The 26664-nt window shown below is 45.0% G+C and overlaps 1 protein-coding gene across 2 annotated transcripts in view; it reads right to left on the bottom strand.

Annotated features, from left to right (window-relative positions):
* Positions 1 to 26664, bottom strand: part of LOC121559464 (protein patched homolog 1-like) — a 96956-nt gene that overhangs the window by 21301 nt on the left and 48991 nt on the right. For both annotated transcript variants that reach the window (XM_041872708.2, XM_045226842.1), the window contains exons 13-18: positions 26323 to 26441; positions 23128 to 23788; positions 22222 to 22531; positions 12433 to 12575; positions 8564 to 8747; positions 1939 to 2219 (exon numbers count right to left, since the gene is read on the bottom strand). In XM_041872708.2, coding sequence (XP_041728642.2) covers positions 1939 to 2219; positions 8564 to 8747; positions 12433 to 12575; positions 22222 to 22531; positions 23128 to 23788; positions 26323 to 26441 — 1698 coding nt within the window. The remainder of the gene's footprint in view (positions 1 to 1938; positions 2220 to 8563; positions 8748 to 12432; positions 12576 to 22221; positions 22532 to 23127; positions 23789 to 26322; positions 26442 to 26664) is intronic.

Here is a 26664-nt window from a genome sequence, read left to right as displayed (position 1 = left end):
TTGATTCCATATGTGTTATTTCATAGTTTTGATGTCTTCACTATTATTCTACAATGTAGAAAATAGTAAAAATGAAGAACAACCCTTGAATGAGTAGGTGTGTCCAAACTTTTGACTGGTACTGTATATATAGTATTCATTTATTATATCTGTGTACATATTGTCCATGAGTTTACAGAGTTCCCCAACTGGCGGCCCAAAGGACAGATTTGGCCCACGTGTAGTTATATATTGCCCCCCAAGTTTTCTGAGCCAAAAAAAAAATCCAAAATATATATATGTATATATTAGCATTTTCATTGTTGGACATGGACTGTAAAAACACCAGGAAATCAGCTCCAAGTGATTTTAAATCTGTTCTCAAGTATTCCCACGCATAATAGAGAGACGTGATTGTATACAAATGTAAGCATGGTCTGAAATGATTATGTTTTAGTCAAACATTATATCTATTTGGGCTTCTTGCGGTCAATTTGCAGTCTACTAATTATTTGTAATTATGTTCTGGACCCCGATCATCCGCTCAAGAAAGAAATCGGCCCGCGAGTGAATCTAGTTGATGATCCCTGTTCTAGTAGTGTCACGTCTACTCCAGCACCCCCTCTCCGGCGCTCGACGTCGCCGGTTTACTAATCACTGGCTCTGACAACCATCATTACGCGCACCTGCGCCTCATCATGAGACTCACCTGGACTCCATCACTTCACTGATTACTTCCCCTATATCTGTCACTCCCTTAGGTTAATTCCCCACACAGTATTGATGATGTGTTTCATGTCCAGACAATACTCCTGTTTGGTATCGTTCCATGTTCATTGTTTTATTCAACTTACCACCTGCTTCTTGACTCCCAGCGTCATCGTTACAAATAGATAGCACCTTTTTTTCTAAGAGTGTATGGTCTATCTAGAACCTAAACTGGTTCTTCGGCTGTCCCCATAGGAGAACCCTTTGAAGAACCGTTTTGGTTCCAAATAGAACCGTTTTGGGTTCCATGGAGAACCCTTTCCACAGAGGGTTCTACCTGGAACCAAAGGTTTCTCCTATGGGGAAAGCTGAAGAACCCTTTCGGAACCCTTTTTTCTAAGAGTGTATGGTTCAAGAGAAAATAGCAACAATTGCATTTTCTATTAACTCTTCCAACTATTGATTTATTTCACAATTTCCACCAGTTTGACAGCAAAACATTGACAACAAATACATATTGACATAGTAAAATAAATCAAAGTGTGTAAAAAAATATATATAAAGGATATTTCATGCTGAAACCATCTTATTAAACACCAATGGTATTCACTAAGTTGATGGTTTATATTTAGGATCATGTTTTACAGCTTTGTCATAAATTGTTTTTATTTCAAAATAATCTTATTTAATTATTTTACTTGTGATAAGGCCACACAGTGGGCCAGAGATAATTACAGACACCTGTGATAATCTGAACTACCCAAAAGGGCCACTAGATGTCTTGTGATAGATTACATAAAATCCTTGAATGATACAACAATTCTGGTAGTTTACTGGTAAACTTAAAATGTTTTCTGTAATATACCCTCCTTTTGTAACCCTACGCACGAGTGAGTGTGTATCTCTCAGTGGCGATTTTAGCATGTCAATCTTGGTAGGGCAAACTCAAAACATTTTGTTTAGATGCATGCCAGCAAAGCCACAACACAAGCTAGGCTGAAACATCTGCATTTTGGAGCTGCCTTCCTTACTCAAGAAAGCAAAAAAGAGACCATATTTGTGTATGCGGCTTTATTAACTTAATTTAAAAAAATTATGTGACACGTATTAATGCCAAAATAACATGCAAAACTGGCAACAACTAAACAGGTGGGGCTGCCCTGAATGACGGGTCGCCACTGGTATCTCTTTGTGTGTATGTATCTGTGTGTGTGTGTGTGTATATCTCTGCGTCTGAGTGTGTGTACTCACGATGATGCCGGCAGTCCAGGGGTTGAGCAGGAAGAGGGCACAGACGAGGAAGGTGCAGGCTAGCGCCACGCTGATGGAGAGCAGCAGCCAGTGTCTGAGGCCTACGTACTGCTCCCAAAAGAGGAAGGGGTAGCCGTTGGGGTAGCTGGGCAGGCCCTGGCGGCTGTAGTTACTGCAGATGGCTCGCACCGACTCGATGGCCTCCACAAACTGGGGGGTCTCGCGGAGCCCGTTGAGGTAGAACGGAAACTGTGCATATTCGATGGGCTCGGCGGCAGGAACTACACAGAGGGGGTGCAGGTATGGTAGAGTTCAAACAAGTGCACCATGGGTTCCATTCTCTCCAGTCTCAGCCTAATGATGGGATAATGACAGCAGAGCATCAGGCCTGACGTTGATATGCTGTAATTACAACTTTGAATCATCACCATTACCTCTCACTCACACACACAAACACACCATTTGGTTTGCAGTGACTATTGCAACATTGCTAAGACACATGTTCTAGTGGGGTCCAGACTCTCTCCCGTAGGGCCCGAGGCCCAGCCTTGATCAAACTAACGTCATGCTCCCCATGTCATGTCATGTGCCCTCTGCTTCCTTATACCCAACACACCCCACTATAATATCTTATACCCACCACACCCCACTATAATATATTTTACCCACCACACCCCACTATAATATATTATACCCACCACACCCCACTATAATATCTTATACCCACCACACCCCACTATAATATATTATACCCACCTCACCCCACTATAATATCTTATACCCACCACACCCCACTATAATATCTTATACCCACCACACCCCACTATAATATATTATACCCACCACACCCCACTATAATATCTTATACCCACCACACCCCACTATAATATATTATACCCACCACACCCCACTATAATATATTATACCCACCACACCCCACTATAATATATTATACCCACCACACCCCACTATAATATATTATACCCACCACACCCCACTATAATATATTATACCCAACACACCCCACTATAATATCTTATACCCACCACACCCCACTATAATATCTTATACCCACCACACCCCACTATAATATCTTATACCCACCACACCCCACTATAATATCTTATACCCACCACACCCCACTATAATATCTTACACCCACCACACCCCACTATAATATACAATACCCACCACACCCCACTATAATATACAATACCCACCACACCCAACTATAATATCTTATACCCACCACACCCCACTATAATATCTTACACCCACTTCACCGGGAGACCCATGGGGCGGCGCACAATTGGCCCAGCGTCGTCCAGGGTAGGGGAGGGAATGGCCGGCAGGGATGTTTGTAGAGCACGGCGTTTGCAATGCCAGGGTTGTGGGTTCGATTCCCACGGGGGGCCAGTATGAAAAAATATAATGTATGCGCTCACTAACTGTAAGTCGCTCTGGATAAGAGCGTCTGCTAAATGACTAAAATGTAAAAATGTAAATGTATAATATCTTATACCCACCACACCCCACTATAATATCTTATACCCACTTCACCCCACTATAATATACAATACCCACCTTACCCCACTATAATATCTTATACCCACCCCATGACATAAAGAATTATAGTAAAAAGCTTTGGAGCACCTTAAATGAAATTTTGGGTAAAAAGGCAAACTAAGCTCCATAATTCATTGAATCAGATGGCTCATTCATCACAAAACCCACTGATATAGCCAATTACTTCAATGATTTTTTCATTGGCAAGATTAGCAAACTTAGGCATGACATGCCAGCAACAAACGCTGACACTACACATCCAAGTATAACTGATCAAATTATGAAAAACAAGCATTGTAATTTGAATTCCGTAAAGTGAGTGTGGAAGAAGTGAAAAAAGTATTGTTGTCTATCAACAATGACAAGCCACCGGGGTCTGACAACTTGGATGGAAAATAGTGGACGATATTGCCACTCCTTTTTGCCATATCTTCAATCTAAGCCTACTAGAAAGTGTGTGCCCTCAGGCCTGGAGGGAAGCAAAAGTAATTCCGCTACCTAAGAGAAGTAAAGCCCCCTTTACTGGCACAAATAGCTGACCAATCAGCCTGTTATCAACCGTTGGTAAACTTTTGGAAAATATAGTATTTTACAATGCTAACAGACTTTCAGCATGCTTTTATCGAAGGACATTCAACAAGCACTTACACAAATGACTGATAATTGGCTGAGAGAAATGTATGCTAAAAATATTGTTTTGTTAGACTTCAGTGCGGCTTTTTACATTATCGATCATAGTCTGCTGATGGAAAAACGTATGTGTTATGGCTTTACACCCCCTGCTATATTGTGGATTAAGAGTTACCTGTCTAACAGAACACAGAGGATGTTCTTTAGTAGAAGCCTCTCCAACATAATCCAGGTAGAATCAGGAATTCCCCAGGGCAGCTGTCTAGGCCCTTACTTTTTTCAGTCTTTACTAATGACATGCCACTGGCCTTGAGTAAAGCCAGTGTGTCTATGTAGGCGGATGAGTCAACACTATAGACATCAGCTACTACAGCGAATGTAATCACTGCAACACCTAACAAAGAGCTGCAGTTAGTTTCAGAATGGGTGACATGGAATAAGTTAGTCCTAAATATTTCAGAAACTAAAAGCATTGTATTTGGGACAAATCATTCACTAAACCTTAAACCTCAACTAAATCTTGTAATAAATCATGTGGAAATTGAGCAAGTTGAGGTGACTAAACTGCTTGGAGTAACCCTGGATTGTAAACTGTCTGGGTCAAAACATGTTGATACAACAGTAGCTAAGATGGGGAGAAGTCTGTCCATAATAAAGCCTTTTTAACAACACTATCAACAAGGCAGGTCCTACAGGCTCTAGTTTTGTCGCACCTGGACTACTGTTCAGTCGTGTGGTCAGGTGCCACAAAGAGAGACCTCAGAAAATTATAATTGGCTCAGAACAGAGCAGCACTGCTGGCCCTTAAATGTACACGGAGAGCTAACATTAATAATATGCATGTACATCTCTCATGGCTCAAAGTGGAGGAGAGATTGACTTCATGACTACTTGTTTCTGTAAGAAGTGTTGACATGCTGAATGCACCGAGGTGTCTGTTTAAACTACTAACACTCAGCTCGGACACCCATGTATACCCCACAAGACATGTCACCAAAGGTCTCTTCACAATCCCCAAGTCCAGAACAGACTGTGGGAGGCACACACACATAGAGCCATGGCTACATGGAACTCAATTCCACATCAGGTAACTGATGCAAGCAGTAGAATCAGATTTAAAAAAAGATAAAAATACACCTTATGTAACAGCGGGGACTCTGAAGAGACACACACACACACAGGCACAGACACACATTCACATGATAAGACACACACTCTACACACACGTACACATGGATGTTGTATTGTAAATATGTGATAGTGGAGTAGTGGCCTGAGGGAACACACTAAATGTATTGGGTAAAGTGTTCTGAAATGTAATGTCATGTAATACTTTAAATTGTATGTAACTGCCTTAATGTTGCTGGACTCCAGGAAGAGTAGCTGCTGCCTTGGCAGATGGGGATCCTTAATAAATACAAATACCCCACTATAATATCTTATACCCACCTCAACCCACTATAATATCTTTACACCCACCTCACCCCACTATAATATCTTTACACCCACCTCACCCCACTATAATATCTTTACACCCACCTCACTCCACTATAATATACATATACCCACCTCACCCCACTATAATATACACTGCTCAAAAAAAATAAAGGGAACACTTAAACATCCTAGATCTGAATGAATGAAATCATCTTATTAAATACTTTTTTCTTTACATAGTTGAATGTGCTGACAACAAAATCACACACAAATTATCAATGGAAATCAAATTTATCAACCCATGGAGGTCTGGATTTGGAGTCACCCTCAAAATTAAAGTGGAAAACCACACTACAGGCTGATCCAACTTTGATGTAATGTCCTTAAAACAAGTCAAAATGAGGCTCAGTAGTGTGTGTGTGGCCTCCACGTGCCTGTATGACCTCCCTACAACGCCTGGGCATGCTCCTGATGAGGTGGCAGATGGTCTCCTGAGGGATCTCCTCCCAGACCTGGACTAAAGCATCCGCCAACTCCTGGACAGTCTGTGGTGCAACATGGCGTTGGTGGATGGAGCGAGACATGATGTCCCAGATGTGCTCGATTGGATTCAGGTCTGGGGAACGGGCGGGCCAGTCCATAGCATCAATGCCTTCCTCTTGCAGGAACTGCTGACACACTCCAGCCACATGAGGTCTAGCATTGTCTTGCATTAGGAGGAACCCAGGGCCAACCGCACCAGCATATGATCTCACAAGGGGTCTGAGGATCTCATCTCGGTACCTAATGGCAGTCAGGCTACCTCTGGCGAGCACATGGAGGGCTGTGCGGCCCCCCAAAGAAATGCCACCCCACACCATGACTGACCCACCGCCAAACCGGTCATGCTGGAACGTTCTCCACGGCGTCTCTAGACTCTGTCACGTCTGTCACAGATGAACCTGCTTTCATCTGTGAAGAGCACAGGGCGCCAGTGGCGAATTTGCCAATCTTGGTGTTCTCTGGCAAATGCCAAACGTCCTGCACGGTGATGGGCTGTAAGCACAACCCCCACCTGTGGACGTCGGGCCCTCATACCACCCTCATGGAGTCTGTTTCTGACCGTTTTAGCAGACACATGCACATTTGTGGCCTGCTGGAGGTCATTTTGCAGGGCTCTGGCAGTGCTCCTCCTGCTCCTCCTTGCACAAAGGCGGAGGTAGCGGTCCTGCTGCTGGGTTGTTGCCCTCCTACGGCCTCCTCCACGTCTCCTGATGTACTGGCCTGTCTCCTGGTAGCGCCTCCATGCTCTGGACACTACGCTGACAGACACAGCAAACCTTCTTGCCACAGCTCGCATTGATGTGCCATCCTGGATGAGCTGCACTACCTGAGCCACTTGTGTGGGTTGTAGACTCCGTCTCATGCTACCACTAGAGTGAAAGCACCGCCAGCATTCAAAAGTGACCAAAACATCAGCCAGGAAGCATAGGAACTGAGAAGTGGTCTGTGGTCACCACCTGCAGAACTACTTCTTTATTGGGGGTGTCTTGCTAATTGCCTATAATTTCCACCTGTTGTCTATTCCATTTGCACAACAGCATGTGAAATGTATTGTCAATCAGTGTTGCTTCCTAAGTCGACAGTTTGATTTCACAGAAGTGTGATTGACTTGGAGTTTAAGTGTTCCCTTATTTTTTTTGAGCAGTGTACATATACCCACAACACCCACTATAATATATTATATCCACCACACCCCCACTATAAAATCCATTCCACATTGCTTTACCTAGGATTTTTTATTACAAAGACTTTTATTTCGAAAACATATGTTTGATCAAAAACATCCCAAAAATGACACCGCAAAGACTCTCTGTGGTGTGTGTGTGCTTGTGTGTTCCAGTGCCTGGAGGATCAGCCAGCACTACTTGCTAACATGGTTTGGCCCATTATAATCTCCAATATAAATGTCCATTAGGACTGGGAGTTCCTGTACAGCCAAGCTCTCTACCTTGCTTAGCCAATCATATTTACACTCACTGCTTGTTATCCAATCACATCTTCACCCCTGTAATGCACTTCCTGCTTGTTAGCTAATCGCCTATCCCACCAAAGCCTTTGCTTGTTAACCAATCGTATTTTTCTTCTGCACAGCATCTCTCTCTCTCTCTCTCTCTCTCTCTCTCTCTCTCTCTCTCTCTCTCTCTCTCTCTCTCTCTCTCTCTCTCTCTCTCTCTCTCTCTCTCTCTCTCTCTCTCTCTCTCTCTCTCTCTCTCTCTCTCTCTCTCTCTCTCTCTCTCTCTGTGTGTGTGGTAAGGAAATTAAAACAGGGTGTAGGCAGTTCTGGGGTCATAGAGTTTTAAGTGTGTGTGTGTGTGCAATCCATAGGGGCCTATGGTGGTAAGAGTTATGACATTCACCACAGGCACCATTAGAGTACCACAGTGCGCTATTCCCTGCCCCCCACACACATATACACACACACACACACACACACACACACACACACACACACACACATACACACACAGCTCAGTACAGTATACTGTAAACTACCTCAGTTAAAACCAGAAAGCAGATAAGGGTCAGTAACTCCACAGATGGAATGAGTCAAACAGGTACTCTAACATAACTGCAGCTCTAATGTAATACAAGCCTATGGAATTGAAGTTGAGCAAAAGAGGTAAAATGTTATGCTCAAGGTGAAACCCACAGAATAGCTAGGCCACAAAACATAGGCTAACAAGTAGTGCATAAACGTATATGACTGTCTTTAGTGACACAAACAGATGGATAGCTCCATGTCACCATAAAGCAGTATTTTATTCAACTCTAGAGGTAGAAAACAATTGTTCCTGCACAATTCTTAAATAAAGTCTCAGTCTTTTTCAATTGAATTGCCAAATCTGTAGGCCAGTGCCAAATAATTAATGAGAGCAAAAAAGCGTGTCTGATATGATTGGCCGCTGAAAGGCGTTTGTGATAGTAAAGTGTGCTGTGATTGGTCACTCACTGCTGAGGCGTGTCTCGGGCATGGAGTCTGTGCGGTCGTGGAGCCACTCCGGGGGGGGTGGCCGTATGTTGGCCTGCGAGGCTGCGTACGCCACCGGGTCGTTGCTGACCCATGCCGTCAGGTAGATGGAAAACGCCACCGGGTTGATGATGCCATCCGCATCCACCAAGCGCTGCCTAGTCAGCTAGAGAATAGTTAATAATTAAAAAGAAGGATAGAGGGAGAGAAGGAGGAGAGGGAAGATGAGGGGGAGGGAGGATAAGGAAGTAAGAAAGAGAGGAGGAGAGGGAAGATGAGGGGGAGGGAGGACAAGGAAGTAAGAAAGAGAAGAGGAGATGGTGGAAGAGAAAGAGAGAGAGATATATCAAATAAAATAAAATGTTATTGATGCTCATGCATTGGTGGTTAGCAACGGACGTGAATTGTAGAAATGACATGTTGACCCAAAACTTCCTCCAGATGAACCCACCGCAGAAATTATACCCATGCATGAGCATGAGAAAACGTACCCGCTTTAAAAATAAGCGAAAATATTTCTACCTCTCTCCAACCAAAAGAAAAGTAAACAGTCAAACACTGGTGCCTTTTGAAAATTCCCGTACTTCTCGGTGAGCTTCCCAGAATTATTAGGCCTACATTTAAACATGGAAAATGGAAATGTCAAATCAGCTTTTCAGGGGCGGTCAGATGTGTTAGTCTCCTGAGAACAAAAAAAACATGCAGGTAATGTGTTGGGAACCAGCCTACCTCTCCAGCACAACTAACTAGCAAAGGCTAGCTCGCACAGCCCTGATATAGTGTGCACCCTCCGAGCCCTCTGAGAGATAACTAGATTCCCTCTCTACTTTCTCTCACATTGCTACCTCATTTCCCCTACAGAACTATCTGGTTACCTCACTTCCACAACAGGGCTGGCTAGTAGCAAGCTACCCTCCCTCCCTCCCTCCCTCTCATGGCTCAGGCCTTAGTAGCTAGCTCCTGAACGTTACAGATATTACTACACACTGCTTCATCACATCAAACTAGCTAGCACATTTCTCTTACGACTAACTCCATTCCCTAACAGAAGCAGCTAGCTACTGTAGCTCCTTCTCCCCACAGAGCTAACTAGCCTAGCGGCTAGCGCTAGACTCCCCCTCTCGGGACTCTCTGAGGGCTGTAGCTCACTCCCTTGTGAGAGTGGTGGGTCGTAGCTAGCTACCTCCTTAGAGGTGCAGCCATTACTGCACACCGCTCCACGCCACTCACCCTTCTCATGACAATAAATCCCTCGTTCACAGAGGCAGGGGTGAGGAGGAGTCCTGTGGGTAGGTTTTGAGGGAGGTGAGGAGATTTTAGGTGGCGAAGAAAATAGCTTGAGTTAGCATAACAATAAAAACATTGGCTGGGGTCCCTGTGCACGTCTGTGTGCAGTTAACCTCGCTGTTAACACTGAAGAAAATGCCACCCTGCAAATGGAGTAAAGCTATAAAAAGAACACAGCATCTGTACAAATGTTGCTCGCGCTTGCTTTTCCTGACCCCTACGGATACCCAGAATGCCCTGCACCCTAGTCGGATCCGGACAGAGAACAAAAGGGCTCTTGATAGCAGTAGCAAAGGCAGCGCCTCTCTCTCTCTCTCTCTCTCTCTCTCTCTATCTCTCTCTCTCTCTCTCTCTCTCAACAGAGGGATGGGAGAGGAGAGAGGGGGAGAGAGAGAGAGAGAGGTCTCTCTTGCATTAAGGATACGTAATAACTGTATGACTTCAAGCTGTCATGGGAAGCCCATGGAGCACGGTCGGCGGGCCCCTCGCCCTGCAGTGTGAAGTGACATCACAGGGCTGCCCGCACACCAGCACGCCTCCCAGGCCCTGACTGTTTTGTGACATCTAGGCCAGTGGTTCACCATCAACTAACCAAAGGCAAAAGCCCATCCAACTAACAGAACAACATATGTAGCAGAACACAATTTGGGAGATACTGCTAGGCTACACAATTATCTAAATAGTGGGGAATCTAGGGTACACCAGGTACACCAACACACACACACACACACACACACACACACACACACACACACACACACACACACACACCAACACATACCTTGAGACTTCAGGAGGTGTTATATTTAAGCAATAAGGCTTGAGGGGGTGTGGTATATGGCCAATATACCATGGCTAAGGGCTGTTCTTAAGCACGACGCAACGTGGAGTGCTAGGGCATAGCCCTTAGCCGTGGTATATTGGCCATATATCACAAACCCCTGAGGTGCCTTATTGCTATTATAAACTGGTTACCAACGTAATTAGAGCAGTAAAAATACATGTTTTGTCATGGCTTTCAGCCAATCAGCATTTCAGGGCTCAAACCAGCCAGTTTATAATGACATCTATTTCCCCTTCCTCTCTCTAGCGGCTTACTATCACACCCAGCTAGGACCTAGGGACACTGTAAAGCTGTTAAACGGTCTTATCTGAAGCAGAAGGGAACACAAACACACACTATGGTTAGAGTCGGGCATCTCTAGCCTGTAGATAGCAGAAAATGGCTTAATAGCTTTTTCAGAGGTGGGTTTGCAGTCCCAGTGTGGGCTGTAAATTCCTGGGCTTGGTAAAGTCATCAGCAAGAGAGAGAAGGGGTAGAGAGAGAGAAACCTATGACGGACCCAAATTTGTCTGAACTGCCTCAGTGCTTCTCCTCCCAACGCTGCGCTTCCCCTTTCATTCCCTATTAAATTGCCAGCATCAGCTGCACAAAAATGGGTGATGGTGGTGCGAATGAGGTAGTCAAACCCTCAGTTCCATAGCTCCTTTAGACCGTTTTGTTTTGTTATATTTAACAGTGTGCATTGTAGCCGTGTCGTAACATTAACAAAGAACGGCCCCACTCATTTCTATTGTTGGACAAATCTCTGTTGGTATCAGCTGTTCTACGTTGCCTTTCTCCGCTGGAGATCTGTTGGCGGATTGGATTGACTGACTGACCAATTGCAACTTTTTTCAAGTGGTATTTCATTCGCTTTATTGTGATTTACTCCGTGTTGGTTTGGGTTATGTGTTCAGTTGTTGGTGAAAATATAGTGAATCCTTATCATTGGTATTGCTGTGTGGAACGGGTGGTTACTGCATTTTGAATTTATGAATGGACAATTGCTTGCGACTGAGGTAACTTGGGATTCACTCTAATCATTTACCAGGCCGTGCAAATGTTTTAATGCTGAGGTAGGGGGCATTTACAAGTGAACCAAAGGTATTATTATTGAGATTGTTTTATGTTTGTGAGATCATTTATTTTGAATACACAACCAACGCAAAATAACAGTTATTTATTTGTTTAAGGGTGTATTTTACAACACTGACTTTTACATAAGTCCTTTGTATTGGTCTAGACTATGACTGACAGATGAGACAGACTCACAAAACAAAAGGAAAATTCATACAATTTCTCTGGTAGACCGACCTACCTTGCACCCCTACTAACCTCAAGTTAAGTCAAAACCATTACAACGCACACCTGCACAAAGACTCACCCACACACACGACAAAATGGCCTGTGTATCACTCAGTATCCCATTCTCCGAGGCTTAGTCAAATCTAATTTTGTACAATCCTACTGTACCACTGCTACATGTCAGGACAAGAGATTAGAAGGACAGAGGTTGACAGGCTTGCTGTGGAGTAATCATCAAGTAATCCCCTGGTTAAAGTGAATGACTTACGATCCCACACCCACCTGGTTTAGATAAAGGATTTTCGTTATACTGTCCTCCCACCTAGTTGAAATGAATGGGTTTTGATCACAAACTCACTTTGTTTTAATAGATGGGTTGGAGACCAGTCTCACCTGGTAGCAGCGGTTTAGCCTGATATTAATAAATGGCTCTCACCTGGTTGAAGTTGATGGGCTTGTCCCTGCGTCCGGTCTGTACCAGTAGTTTGTAGGCCAGGACCCCGTCGTCTGAACCGTTCCTGTAGCTGCTCTGTGTGATCCGACCCGCTTCCCAGTCCTGGTCAAACGCTGCCTGCAGAGCTGTAGACACACAACCACAACACAACCATAACACAACCATAACAAAACTCAGACTGGTCTCATAGACTAGACGTAACATAGTACACATAAATCTGGGACACTCAAATTAGAATATGATAATGGCACCGGAGGGGATGGCTGACGTTTTACGGGCTCCTAACCAACTGTGCTATTTTGTGTGTTTTTTCGCATTGTTTGTAACTTATTTTGTACATAATGTTGCTGCTACCGTCTCTTATGACCAAAAACTAACCGGTGCCCCCACAAATTGAATCTGTACCAGTACCCCCTGTATATAACCTTCCTACTGTTATTTTATTTTACTGCTGCTCTTTAATTATTTTTTTTTACTATTTTTTTCTTAAACTGCATTGTTGGTTAAGGGCTTGTAAGTAAGCATTTCACTGTGATGTCTACACCTGTTGTATTCGGCGCATGTGGCAAATAAATTTGATTTGATTTGATTTCAAAAGAGCTTCTGGATATCAGAACATTGATTACTCACCTCGATCTGGACAAAGATTTTTTATTTAATATGTCCGCTGCGAAGGATATACTGCTTCTCCGAGACCAGGCCCAAATCCCTGTCATTCGTGTGAATGAAAGACAGAAATACAGGGGGCGGAGATCGGGGTGCCTTGTGAGAATTCATCGGCGAGTGGATAACCCGCCTCAACCATCCGTTCTATTGGCCAATGAGAGTTTTCATCTATATTTTTCGTAGCCGTCTATTTACCACCACAAAGCGATGCACTAACATCGCACTCAACGAGCTGTATAACGCCATAAGCAAACAAGAAAATGCTCATCCAGAAGCGACGCTCCTAGTGGCCGAGGACTTCAATGCAGGCAAATTAAATCTGTTTGACCTCACTTCTATCAGCATGTCACGTGCAACCAGAGGGAAAAAAAACTCTAGACCAGCTTTACTCCACACACATACAAAGCTCTCCCTCGCCCTCCATTTGGCAAATCTGACCATAATTCTATCCTCCTGATTCCTGCTTATAAGCAAAAACTAAAGCAGGAAGTACCAGTGACTCGCTCAATATGGAAGTAGTCAGATGACGCGGATGCTACGCTACAGGACTGTTTTGCGAGCACAGACTGGAATATGTTTTGGGATTCATCCAATGGCATTGAGGAGTATACCACCTCAGTCACCGGCTTCATCAATAAGTGCATCGACGACGTCGTCCCCACAGTGACCGTACGTACATATCCCAACCAGAAGCCATGGATTACAGTCAACATCCGCACCGAGCTAAAGATTAGAGCTGTCACTTTCAAGGAACGGTACAATAATCGGACTAATCCGGACGCTTATAAGAAATCCCGCTATGCCCTCAGACGAACCATCAAACAGGCAAAGCGTCAATACAGGACTAAGATTGAATCCTACTACATCGGCTCTGACACTCGGATGTGGCAGGAGTTGCAACCTATTACGGACTACAAAGGGAATCCCAGCCGCGAGCTGCCCAGTGAAGCGAGCCTACCAGATGAGCTAAATGCCTTTTATGCTCGCTTCGAGGCAAGCAACACTGAAGCATGCATGAGAGCACCAGCTGTTCCAGATGACGGTGTGATCACGCTCTCTGTAGCCAATGTGAGCAAGACCTTTAAACAGGTCAACGTTCACAAGGCCGCAAGCCAGATGGATTACCAGGACGTGTACTCATAGCATGCACGGACCAACTGGCAAGTGTCTTCACTGAAATGTTCAACCTCTCCCTGACCGAGTCTGTAATACCTACATGTTTCAAGCAGACCACCATAGTCCCTATGCCCAAGAAAGTGAAGGCAACCTGCCTAAATGACTACCGGCCTGTAGCACTCACGTCAATAGCCATTAAGTGCTTTGAAAGGCTGGTCATGGCTCACATCAACACCATCATCCCGGAAACCCTAGACCCACTCCAAGTCGCATACCGCCCCAACAGATCCACAGATGACGCAATCTCAATCGCAGTCCACACTGCCCTTTCCCACCCGGACAAAAGGAACACCTACGTGAGAATGCTGTTCATTGACTACAGCTCAGCGTTCAACACCATAGTGCCCACAAAGCTCATCACTAAGCTAAGGACCCTGGGACTAAACACCTCCCTCTGCAACTGGATCCTGGACTTCCTGACGGGCCGCTGACGGGGCCCCCTCAGGAGTGTGTGCTTAGTCTCCTCCTGTACTCCCTGTTCACCCACGACTGCGTGGCCAAGGACGACTCCAACACTATCATTAAGTTTGCTGACAACACAACAGTGGTAGGCCTGATCACCGACAACGATGAGAGCCTATAGGGAGGAGGTCAGAGACCTGGCAGTGTGGTGCCAGGACAACAACCTTTCCCTCAACGGGAGCAAGACAAAGGAGCTGACCGTGGACTACAGGAAAGGTTGGGCCGAACACTCCCCCATTCACAACGACGGGGCTGTAGTGGAGCGGGTCGAGAGTTTCAAGTTCCTTGGTGTCCTCATCACCAACAAACTATAATAATAACAATAATAATAATAATAATAATAATAACTATCATGGTCCAAACACACCAAGACAGTCGTGAAGAGGGCACGACAACACATTTTCCCCCTCAGGAGACTGAAAGGATTTGGCATGGGTCCCCAGATCCTCAAAAAGTTATACAGCTGCACCACCGAGAGCATCCTGACCGGTTGCATCACCGCCTGGTATGGCAACTGCTCGGCATCTGACCATAAGGCGCTACAGAGGGTAGTGAGTACAGCCCAGTACATCACTGGGGCCAAGCTTCCTGCCATCCTGGACCTCTATACCAGGCGGTGTCAGAGGAAGGCCCTAAAAATTGTCAAAGACTCAAGTCACCCAAGTCATAGACTGTTCTCTCTGCTACCACACGGCAAGCGATACCGGTCTAGGTCCAAAAGGCTCCTTAACAGCTTCTACCCCCAAGCCATAAGACTGCTGAACAATTAAACAAATGGCCACCCGGACTATTTACATTGATACACCCCCACTATGTTTTTACACTGCTGCTATTCGCTGTTTATCATCTATGCATAGTCACTTTACCCCTACCTACAGTTGAAGTCGGAAGTTTACATACATTTAGGTTGGAAACATTAAAACACGTTTTCAACCACTCCACAAATGTATTGTTAACAAACTATAGTTTTGGCAAGTTGGTTAGGACATCTACTTTGTGCATGACACAAGTCGTTTTTCCAACAATTGTTTACAGACAGATTATTTCACTTATAATTCACTGTATCACAATTCCAGTGGGTCAGAAGTTTACATACACTAAATTGACGGTGCCTTTAAATAGCTTGGAAAATTCCAGAAAATGATGTCATGGCTTTAGAAGCTTCTGATAGGCTAATTGACATCATTTGAGTCAATTGGAGGTGTACCTGTGGATGTATTTCAAGGCCTACCTTCAAACTCAGTGCCTCTTTGCTTGACATCATGGGAAAATGAAAATAAATCAGCCAAGACCTCAGAAAAATATTTGTAGACCTCCACAACTCTGGTTCATCCTTGGGAGAAATTTCCAAACGCCTGAAGGTACCACATTCATCTGTACAAACAATAGTATGCAAGTATAAACACCATGGGATCACGCAGCCGTCATACTGCTCAGAAAGGAGACGCGTTCTGTCTCCTAGAGATGAATGTACTTTGGTGCAAAAAGTGCAAATCAATCCCAGAACAACAGCAAAGGACCTTGTGAAGATGCCGTAGGAAACAGGTACAAAAGTATCTATATCCACAGTAAAACGAGTCCTATATCGACATAACCTGAAAGGCCACTCAGCAAGAAGAAGCCACTGCTCCAAAACCGCCATAAAAAAAGCCAGACTACGGTTTGCAACTGCACATGTGACAAAGATCGTACTTTTTGGAGAAATGTCCTCTGGTCTGATGAAACAAAAACAGAACTGTTTGCCCATACTGACCATCGATATGTTTGGAGGAAAAAGGGGGTTCGTTGCAAGCCCAAGAACACCATCCGAACCGTGAAGCACGGGGGTGGCAGCATCATGCTGTGGGGTTGCTTTGCTGCAGGAGGGACTGGTGCACTTCACAAAATAGATGGCATCATGAGGAAGGAAAATTACGTGGCTATATTAAAGCAACATCTCAAATATCAGTCAGGAAGTTAAAGCTTGGTCGCAAATTGGTCTTCCAAATAGACAATGACCCCAAGCATACTTCCAAAGTTGTGCCAAAATGGCTCAAGGACAACAAAGTCAAGGTATTGGAGTGGCCATCACAAAGCCCTGACCTCAATCCTATAGAAGATTTGTGGGCAGAACTGAAAAAGTGTGTGCGAGCAAGGAGGCCTACAAACCTGACTCAGTTACACCAGCTCTGTCAGGGGGAATGGGCCAAAATTCACCCAACTTATTGTGGGAAGCTTGTGGAAGGCTACACGAAACGTTTGACCTAAGTTAAACAATTTAAAGGCAATGCTACCAAATACTAATTGAGTGTATGTAAACTTCTGACCCACTGGGAATGTGATGAAAGAAATAAAAGCTGAAATAAATAATTCTCTACTATTATTTTGACATTTCACATTCTTAAAATAAAGTGGTAATCCTAACTGACATAAGACAGGGAATCTTTACTAGGATTAAATGTCAGGAATTGTGAAAAACTGATTTTAAATGTATTTGGCTAAGGTGTATGTAAACTTCCGACTTCAATTGTACATGTACAAATCCGGTACCGGTACCCCCTGTACATAACCTTGTTATTGTTATTATTATTTTTATTTATTTTTACTTTAGTTTATTTAGTAAATATTTTCTTGTAAGTAAGCATTTCACGGTAAGGTCTACACCTGTTGTATTCGGCGCATGTGACAAATACAATTTGATTTGATTTGATGTTATGTTTGGTATGGTTACATAAGACAGAGGGTTAATAATTACTGCAGTGGGCTAAATCAGGGTCACACAGTGTTTCTTGGTACTCGTAAACAAATCTATCTTGAAACAAAAGTATACACCTCACACACATCGTTATGGGCTTACAAAAAAGAATACACCTGTACCTTGTCAGATATAGAGTTGAAATGTATTCCATTTTGAGTTTCCATCCCAATATTATACTTTATATATATATCACAGAAGACTGAAATATAACAAAACTGTTTGACATTTTCAGCAGGTTTTTTTTAAAATAATGTTTATTAATTATGAAATTATTTTAAATATGAATAAGATTCCACCCATGAGGCCACTAGGTCATTTGACTGCAGGAAAGGGCTATGGCAAAATCGAAAGGATGGTGGTTGGTCAGGGTGGATGGGTAGACTTATAACACGAATGTCCAGCAACCCAAAGGTTGCGTGTTCGAATATCATCACGGACAACTTTTGCATTTGAGCTAATTAGCAACTACATAACATGTTAGCTAACCCTTCCCCTAACCCTAACCTTAACCCTTTTAGCAAACCCTTCCCCTAACCCTAACCTTAAACCATATAGCTAACCCTTCCCCTAACCATAACCCTTTAACCTAACTCCTAACCTTAACCTTAACTCATAGAGCTAGCTAACATTAGTGCTAGCCACCTAGCTAATGATAGCAAAACAAATTGGAATTCGTAACATATCATACGTTTTGTTAATTGGTAATATATTGTAATTTTTGCAAATTCTTAACAAATTGTACAAATTGCAATTCGTAACATATTTTGCAATGTGTAGATTCGTAACTTATCATATGAATTGTAATTTGTAACATATACGAAATCGATGATGGACATCCACAAATTAACACGTATCATACTAAATGGAGTATCTTGGATTTACTTACAGAATAATACGGAATGCTCTGAGACCACGTTGCAAAACTATACATCATAACACACAAAACAACGATAACATAACCATACATACAACACACAAAACGACCACAACACAACCATAACCAAACATCACAAAACAACCTTAGCATAACCATACATCACAACATGTTAAACACAACCCCACTCTAGTCTACAAAACTGACTTGAACACACAAACATGACCACATCAAAAACAGGACCACATTCTACACCAAGACCAACAGAACTATCAACACGTTACATTCCATGTATTTATTTAGGCGCTGAGCAAATTTCAGGTCTGCTGAGCGCAAACTTGAAAATGTCACTTCCAGTGCGCATTTACTGTGAACACTGAGGATGTACCTGCTTTAAGTTACAGTTTTAACAGTGGCCAAGTAGGCTACTGTGGCTATTTGATCATAATGTAGACCTACCAGAGTGGCCTACCATCAAAAACAATGGAGAAAATGCATCCCATAACATTGGAAATAGCTGTTCTATCATTCAGCCCACAGTAGCAGCCAATGTGTGGTGTTCAATGTAGGCCTAGATTCCATGAGACTTTTGAAAAAAACATGCAGGGCTTGACATTAACCTGTTTATCCACTTGTCCTTCAGACAAGGAGATGACTGAAAATGTGTTCGTGTTGTTTGATGCAAGAAACAACTTTACAAAATAAAATGCATTATTATTATTTATTACAGAGAATCAGACAAATTATGCTACCCTCTGCCTATTGGCTACTTAGCTTATTCAAGCCTGTCTCAAAATACAACACTGCACCTTTAAGACAAAAAAAGGTCTTTACCTGACTGGCTTTTCGAAGATGTCTAGAAATGTACACGTTTTGTGCTCTTGAAGGAAGCAATCACTCCCCTATTGTTGACTACAAATGATCTATAACTGGGCAAATAACTCACTAACTAGCAAAGGGTATGAACACAATGTGCACACGTGGCTACATGCAGCTCTCGCTTTAATCTCAAATCAAGTGCACTATAGGTAGGCCTATAGTGCACTTGATTTGCTCTCCGGGCCCGCCGGGAATGCAGAGTTTGTACCTTCAGACACATGAAATGGTTAAAAATGGCAACAGTTGCCTACCCGGCTCACAGGGCAGCTGAATCAGATGCATCTACCGCAAACAGCCCGAGACGAAGAAAGAAAACACTTTATCAATGGGTTTTTACAGAAATGTTTGGTGATCGACTATGAATGCCTTGGAGATCGACCAGTGGATCGCGATTGACCGGTTGGTGACCACTGCTCTAGAAAGTTGAGTGAAGTTCATTAAATCTCGTGCTTCTCTCTGTGGGCTAATATTTATTCTGCACGGCAGTCTCAGGGCTACTGCGTGCCCGCACACGCGAGCAGCTTAGAGGGAACGTTGATTACATTCACACTGCAAAACAGGACAATACTATTTTATAAAAGACACACAAAACATGACCACATATCCAAAACAGGACTATGTTTTCCACAACGACTGGTGGGTATGACTGCATCCTTCAAGGGAACCTTTAAAAGCAGACCACGGTCACGCCTTGACTGCACTCCTCAAACAGCCAACAGAGACACAGCAGCAGTCAATAGGAGCATGACCAATCGGACACAAATAAAAACAGAGCACAACAACATGTGAAGTCTCTCTTCAAGGAGATCACCATACTTTGAGCTCTGGCCTATGGGGATATTGACTAGATATAGCCATACAACACAGTAATGACATCTTCTGTAGAACCCGCTCCATTTCAGTCTCACGACAACCTCTCTTTCTCTCACAATTACACAGTCCCCAAGACCTCAGGCTGTGTCTACACTTGGCACTTACATGCAACTTCATTAAACGTTGAAGGAAATATGTTCCTAGCATGTGAGGAACGTGTTTGCTTTCTTCTGTAGCTCTGCTGGTAGAGCACGGCGCTTGTAACGCCAAGGTAGTGGGTTCGATCCCCGGGACCACCCATCCCCGGGGCCACCCATACACAAAAATGTATGCATGCATGACTGTAAGTCGCTTTGGATAAAAGCGTCTGCTAAATGGCATATTATTATTATTATTATTATTCGTAAATGCTAGCCAGCTAGCTTATTTAGAAGAAAGAAATTGTTTGGGTAGAGTTATGCTAATCTGTTTGTAATCCCTTTAGCTTTGCTAGCTAGCTTGCTGGCTAGCTACATAGGGTAGCTGGCTAGTTAGTTACAGTAGATGGCTACTGCCATCAAGTGGTAGTTGTGTTATTATCAGATTTAGCCTGTTCCACCGTTTGCAGAACACATACTGGCATTTGAATACAGCACAGGAAAAGGGAATCCGGACACACTGTGGACACGTTAGACACATTTAAATGTAGGTGTAGACGCATGACGTGTTCAGAATTCCATCATCAGAATACAAAAACTGCATGAAATGTCAAATCTAGACCAGCCAGGTCGTTCAAGATTGACGTCAAAATTGGATGTCTATCCATGTCCTGAGGATGTCGGGAAATGCCTTTGAAACCGGCCACTAGGGGAAACAGTGAGCGCTATTACCATCAAGTAAGCCCATGACTCTGGATTACAAGGTTGTGTGTTCGATCCCAGGTGTGGACACAGTTTTTTCTTTTTGGTTTTAACCCTATCCCAAACCTTAACCCTTACCTTAACCATTCAGAATGAGTACCTACATTTAACATTTCGGTTAAGAGCGTTGTGCCAGTAACCGAAAGGTCGCAGGATCTAATCCCCGAGCTGACTAGGTGAAAAATCTGTCGATGTGCCCTTGAGCGAGGCACTTAACCCTAATTGCTCCTGTAAGTCGCTCTGGATAAGAGCGTCTGCTAAATGACTAAAATGTAATGTAAATGTAACCCGTAAGTTCGAAATTTGATGTTTGGAGAAAGTGGATGAATGTCAAATTCTGCAGTGAGACTGTGTAAGCAACAACACCAGCAGCAGGTCTCTCTCTGTCTTTCTCTCTGTGTATGGCTGTGGGTTGTTTGCATGCTTATGTCTGCTTGAACTTGAATCTCAGCACAAAGTGTTGAAAGTGTTCAATCTCTTCCAAATGGTTGAGTTGTGAGACTAGTAATCCAGAGCCTACTGGTCAATGTGTTTCTGTTTCACACACACAGAGGGATAATGATTGTGTAATTACACACATTTCTCCCCCGCAGTACACTATGAGACTTCACCAAATGCCTTGTTAAAAGACGTTGGGACATGGTGCACACTGTGCTACTTAGTGCGTTGTATGAGAGTAGAACTAGCTGAGAATATCTCTCTCTACCTCTTAATTTCTCTCCTTCATGCTCTCTATCTCCACTTCACAAATACTCATTCATTCTTTCTCTCATCGTGTTTCTCTCCTCCTGACCTCCCCCTCTTCCCCTGTATGTTCCCCCTGGCCAGTAGCTTGTTTCTGGGACAGTGTATTAGGTCTCCCTCTGCTCGCTGTCTGGGTCCAATTTGTCCAGCCATCTCACTGAGCAATATTAAACACAGCTCTCTGTAACTCAACCACTCTGCAGCTCCCCGCACAGCCACACGCACACACACACACACACACACACACACACACACACACACACACACACACACAGCCACACGCACGCACACACACACACACACACTCGCAGACACAGATAAATATACACACGTACATGTACAAGCACTTCAACCCTCACCAGTGTTGTGCACTTGTCTACAAAGAGCCTGAAGGCTTAGTTCATGTTGCTGGAAAACAACTGCAGCTAATGAGGATGGCTGCCAAATATGACAACAACAAAGTGTGTGCGTGCAAGCCTGTATATTTCCAAGTACTGTATATGTATCCCCGTCTGTCTCACCTTGTAGCCAGTCCCTGAAGTAGTGGAGCCACATGCGTGGCAGCTGTCCATTGTCCTCTCTCAGTACATAGCGGACTGTGTTGAAGCGGCGGTGCAGTTGGTAGAGCAGGGGCTGGGCCTGGGAGTACTCCGCCCGCTGGGTCACCACGTACATGTTGTAGAAAGAGAAGAACTTGAACTGGGCCCCGATGAAGTCGTACTCGCTGGTCTCCCTGGGAACGATGTCTGTCAGCTCCAGCCCGTCTCGCACCCGGGTGGTCCCGTACAGACTGACCACCAGCAGGACCAGGAACAACAGGATGACCACCACCTGGAGGGAGGGATGGAGGGGAGGAGGGAGCAAGGGGGGAGGGAGCAAGGGGGGAGAGAGGGAGGGGGGGTGGGTTGAGGGAGATAAGTGCACTACATCAAACACGGGTGGTCCTTTACAGACTGAAACCCAACGACCACAGAAACATCCAATGTTCCAAAGGGAACTGGAGATGAGTGTTAAGTGCACAAGTTGTACACTATATAGGGAATAGGGTGCCATTTGGGACGTAGTCACACCACTTAGCTACCACTATCAGGACCTGTTTTACTATCCCAGTTTAGTGACCCATCTCAACACTCCAGCCAGACTAATGTAGTGTCTGACTACAGGCTGAGTCAGTTACGTCAGGAGGTCAGGTTAAGGGCCCACCCAGGAGAGAAGAGAGAACTGTTTTTAGTCAGATACTGACCACAGACTGAAAGCCTGGTCTGGTCTAGCCCTGCTCTAAGATATATGATTACTTGAACGTACTGGAACATACTGGAAATCACTACTGAAGCTCTGTGGTTAGCTAGCTCTGACTCAGCAGGCTGGGAGAGTTAGCCACTGCTAGTGAGGAACACGCACACACACAGGGAGACAGACAGACTGACCTTGGTGGTGGGCTGCAGTAGGAAGGGGGCGTAGTGCTTCTCGGCAAAGGAGGCCAGGGTCCACCGGGAGCAGGGGGGCTCCAGACAGCGCAGCCCCAGAGAGGCCCCTCCAAACTGGGACAGCAGATCCCTGGTGGAGCTGGCACTCTCCCCCGACACACACACCCCCTCCCCCGCCTGGGGGGAGACAGTGGGGACGCCAGAGGACGACTGGGGAGGAGGAGGGAACGGGACCGAGCCTGAACCACGGCTACCGTTGTTGTTGTTGAGGTTGACGTGACCACTGCTACTCCCACTCCGGCTGAGATGGTTGCTGTGGTGGTTGTTGTTTCTGTGACCAGCGTGACTGGCATTGGGGTTGTTGGCGGGGCCGGTGGCTACAGTCGTGGGTGTAAAGGGTTGTACAGATATCTGGGATCTGGGTTCGGCCGTAGTGTAAAAGGCCTGAGTCCTGGGGTCGTACTCTGTCCTCAGCTGGACAGTAGACTGCATGGTGATCTGAGTCTGCTGGGAGAAACCATGGCTGCTGTAGGACGGGGGTGAGCTGCTGTATGTGGGAGGGGTGGTGTGGTAGGAGGGGGGAGGGGGGCTGTAGCGACTGCCATCCGCTCCATCCAGGTGGACCTGGGGCTCAATCTGGATCACCCTGTTAGTACACGGGCTGGAGGGACACAGACAGAGAGACAGTCTGTTAGCACTGGGGCTGGAGACAGACAGACTGACAGACATACAATTAGCACTGGGGCTGGAGACAGACAGACTGACAGACAGTTAGCACTGGGGCTGGAGACAGACAGACTGACAGACATACAATTAGCACTGGGGCTGGAGACAGACAGACTGACAGACAGTTAGCACTGGGGCTGGAGACAGACAGACTGACAGACAGACAATTAGCACTGGGGCTGGAGACAGACAGACTGACAGACATACAATTAGCACTGGGGCAGGAGACAGACAGACTGACAGACAGACAGTTAGCACTGGGGCTGGAGACAGACAGACTGACAGACAGTTAGCACTGGGGCTGGAGACAGACAGACTGACAGACAGACAGTTAGCACTGGGGCTGGAGATGTTTGGTATACAGTATGTGTGTATTTCTGTGAGTGTATTTAATGTGTGCCTCTGTGAGTGTTTTGCAGCTGAACATGCACAGGCAGGCAGTTGATGTTTACTAAAGAGAGAGAATGATAAACAGCCAGCCAGACAGACAGAAAACTCTAAACAGTCATTAAATGATCAGTGAGGGGGATTTGAGGTAGAGAGAGACACTCAGCTGTAATCACATGGAAAAACACAACACACAATAAACCTTTTTCAGCCACAGGGTGGGGAGGGATATAGAGGGCTCGATTCAGTCCATTTCGCTGAAGTTCAGCGCTATACCGCGATTGAAATTTAAACATAATTTCTGATTGAGCCGACATATGCAGCGTTCACCATGAATGCAGCCTACGCTAACATGGGAACACTGGCTTTATATTTCTATCACGCTGTAGCGCAGCCCTTCAGCATTACAGATTGAATCAAGCTCATAGTGTGTGTGTGCGTATGTGTTTGTGCGTGTGTCAAATCAAATCAAATTTTATTGGCCACATGCGCCAAATACAACAGGTGCAGACATTACAGTGAAATGCTAACTTACAGCCCTTAACCAACAGTGCATTTATTTTAAATAAAAAAATAAAATAAAACAACAACAAAAAAGTGTTGAGAAAAAAAGAGTAGAAGTCAAATAAAATAACAGTAGGGAGGCTATATATACAGGGGGGTACCGGTGCAGAGTCAATGTGCGGGGGCACCGGCTAGTTCAGGTAGTTGAAGTAATATGTACATGTGGGTAGAGTTAAAGTGACTATGCATAAATAATTAACAGAGTAGCAGCAGCGTAAAAAGATGGGGTGGGGGGGCAGTGCAAATAGTCCGGGTAGCCATGATTAGCTGTTCAGGAGTCTTATGGCTTGGGGGTAGAAGCTGTTGAGAAGTCTTTTGGACCTAGACTTGGCACTCCGGTACCACTTGCCGTGCGGTAGCAGAGAGAACAGTCTATGACTAGGGTGGCTGGAGTCTTTGACAATTTTGAGGGCCTTCCTCTGACACCGCCTGGTATAGAGGTCCTGGATGGCAGGAAGCTTGGCCCCAGTGATGTACTGGGCTGTACGCACTACCCTCTGTAGTGCCTTGCGGTCGGAGGCCAAGCAGTTGCCATACCAGGCGGTGATGCAACCAGTCAGGATGCTCTCGATGGTGCAGCTGTATAATTTTTTGAGGATCTGAGGACCCATGCCGAATCTTTTCAATCTCCTGAGGGGGAATAGGCTTTGTCGTGCCCTCTTCGTGACTGTCTTGTTGTGTTTGGACCATGATGGTTAGTTGGTGATGTGGACACCAAGGAACTTGAAGCTCTCAACCTGTTCCACTACAGCCCTGTCGATGAGAATGGGGGCGTTCTCAGTCCTCTTTTTTGTTCCTGTAGTCCACAATCATCTCCTTTGTCTTGGTCACGTTGAGGGAGAGGTTGTTATCCTGGCACCACACGGCCAGGTCTCTGACCTCCTCCCTATAGGCTGTCTCATCATTGTCAGTGATCAGGCCTACCACTGTTGTGTCGTCGGCAAACTTAATGATGGTGTTGGAGTCGTGCCTGGCCATGCAGTCATGGGTGAACAGGGAGTACAGGAGGGGACTGAGCACGCACCCCTGAGGGGCCCCCGTGTTGAGGATCAGTGTGGCAGATGTGTTGTTACCTACCCTTACCACCTGGGGGCGGCCCATCAGGAAGTCCAGGATCCAGTTGCAGAGGGAGGTGTTTAGTCCCAGGATCCTTAGCTTAGTGATGAGCTTTGAGGGCACTATGGTGTTGAATGCTGAGCTGTAGTCAATGAATAGCATTCTCACGTAGGTGTTCCTCTTGTCCAGGTGGGAAAGGGCAGTGTGGAGTGCAATAGAGATTGCATCATCTGTGGATCTGTTGGGGCGGTATGCAAATTGGAGTGGGTCTAGGGTTTCTGGGATAATGGTGTTGATGTGAGCCATGACCAGCTTTTCAAAGCACATCATGGCTACAGACGTCAGTGCTACGGGTCGGTAGTCATTTAGGCAGGTTATCTTAGTGTCCTTGGGCACGGGGACTATGGTGGTCTGCTTGAAACATGTTGGTATTGTGCGTGTCTGTATCTGTGTGTGTGTTACCTGTAGAAGCAGCAGAAGATGTCAAAACGCCGGTCCTCTCTGCGATACAGGTCCATACTGAGGATGGCAGGGAAGATGAGCAGCACCATGGCAAAGTTAAACACCACCACCACCGCAGCCTGGTCAGCGAGAACACACACAGGGAACAAGGGCTTCAATGAACTTATCAGGCTGCCATGACTTGTGTGAAGGTGGAAGGGGGTAGTTCATATTGTTCCTAACCCTATCCTTACCACACTAGCCCCTCTAAACACACACTTACACACATACACACACACACATACACGCATACCGGCACGCGCACCCACACACAAAGTGTACATATTTCATATCATACCACTG

The sequence above is a fragment of the Coregonus clupeaformis genome, chromosome 18 (genome assembly GCF_020615455.1).
Source record: "Coregonus clupeaformis isolate EN_2021a chromosome 18, ASM2061545v1, whole genome shotgun sequence".
Lineage (NCBI taxonomy): Eukaryota > Metazoa > Chordata > Actinopteri > Salmoniformes > Salmonidae > Coregonus > Coregonus clupeaformis.
This window is presented reverse-complemented; position numbering and strand designations above follow the sequence as displayed.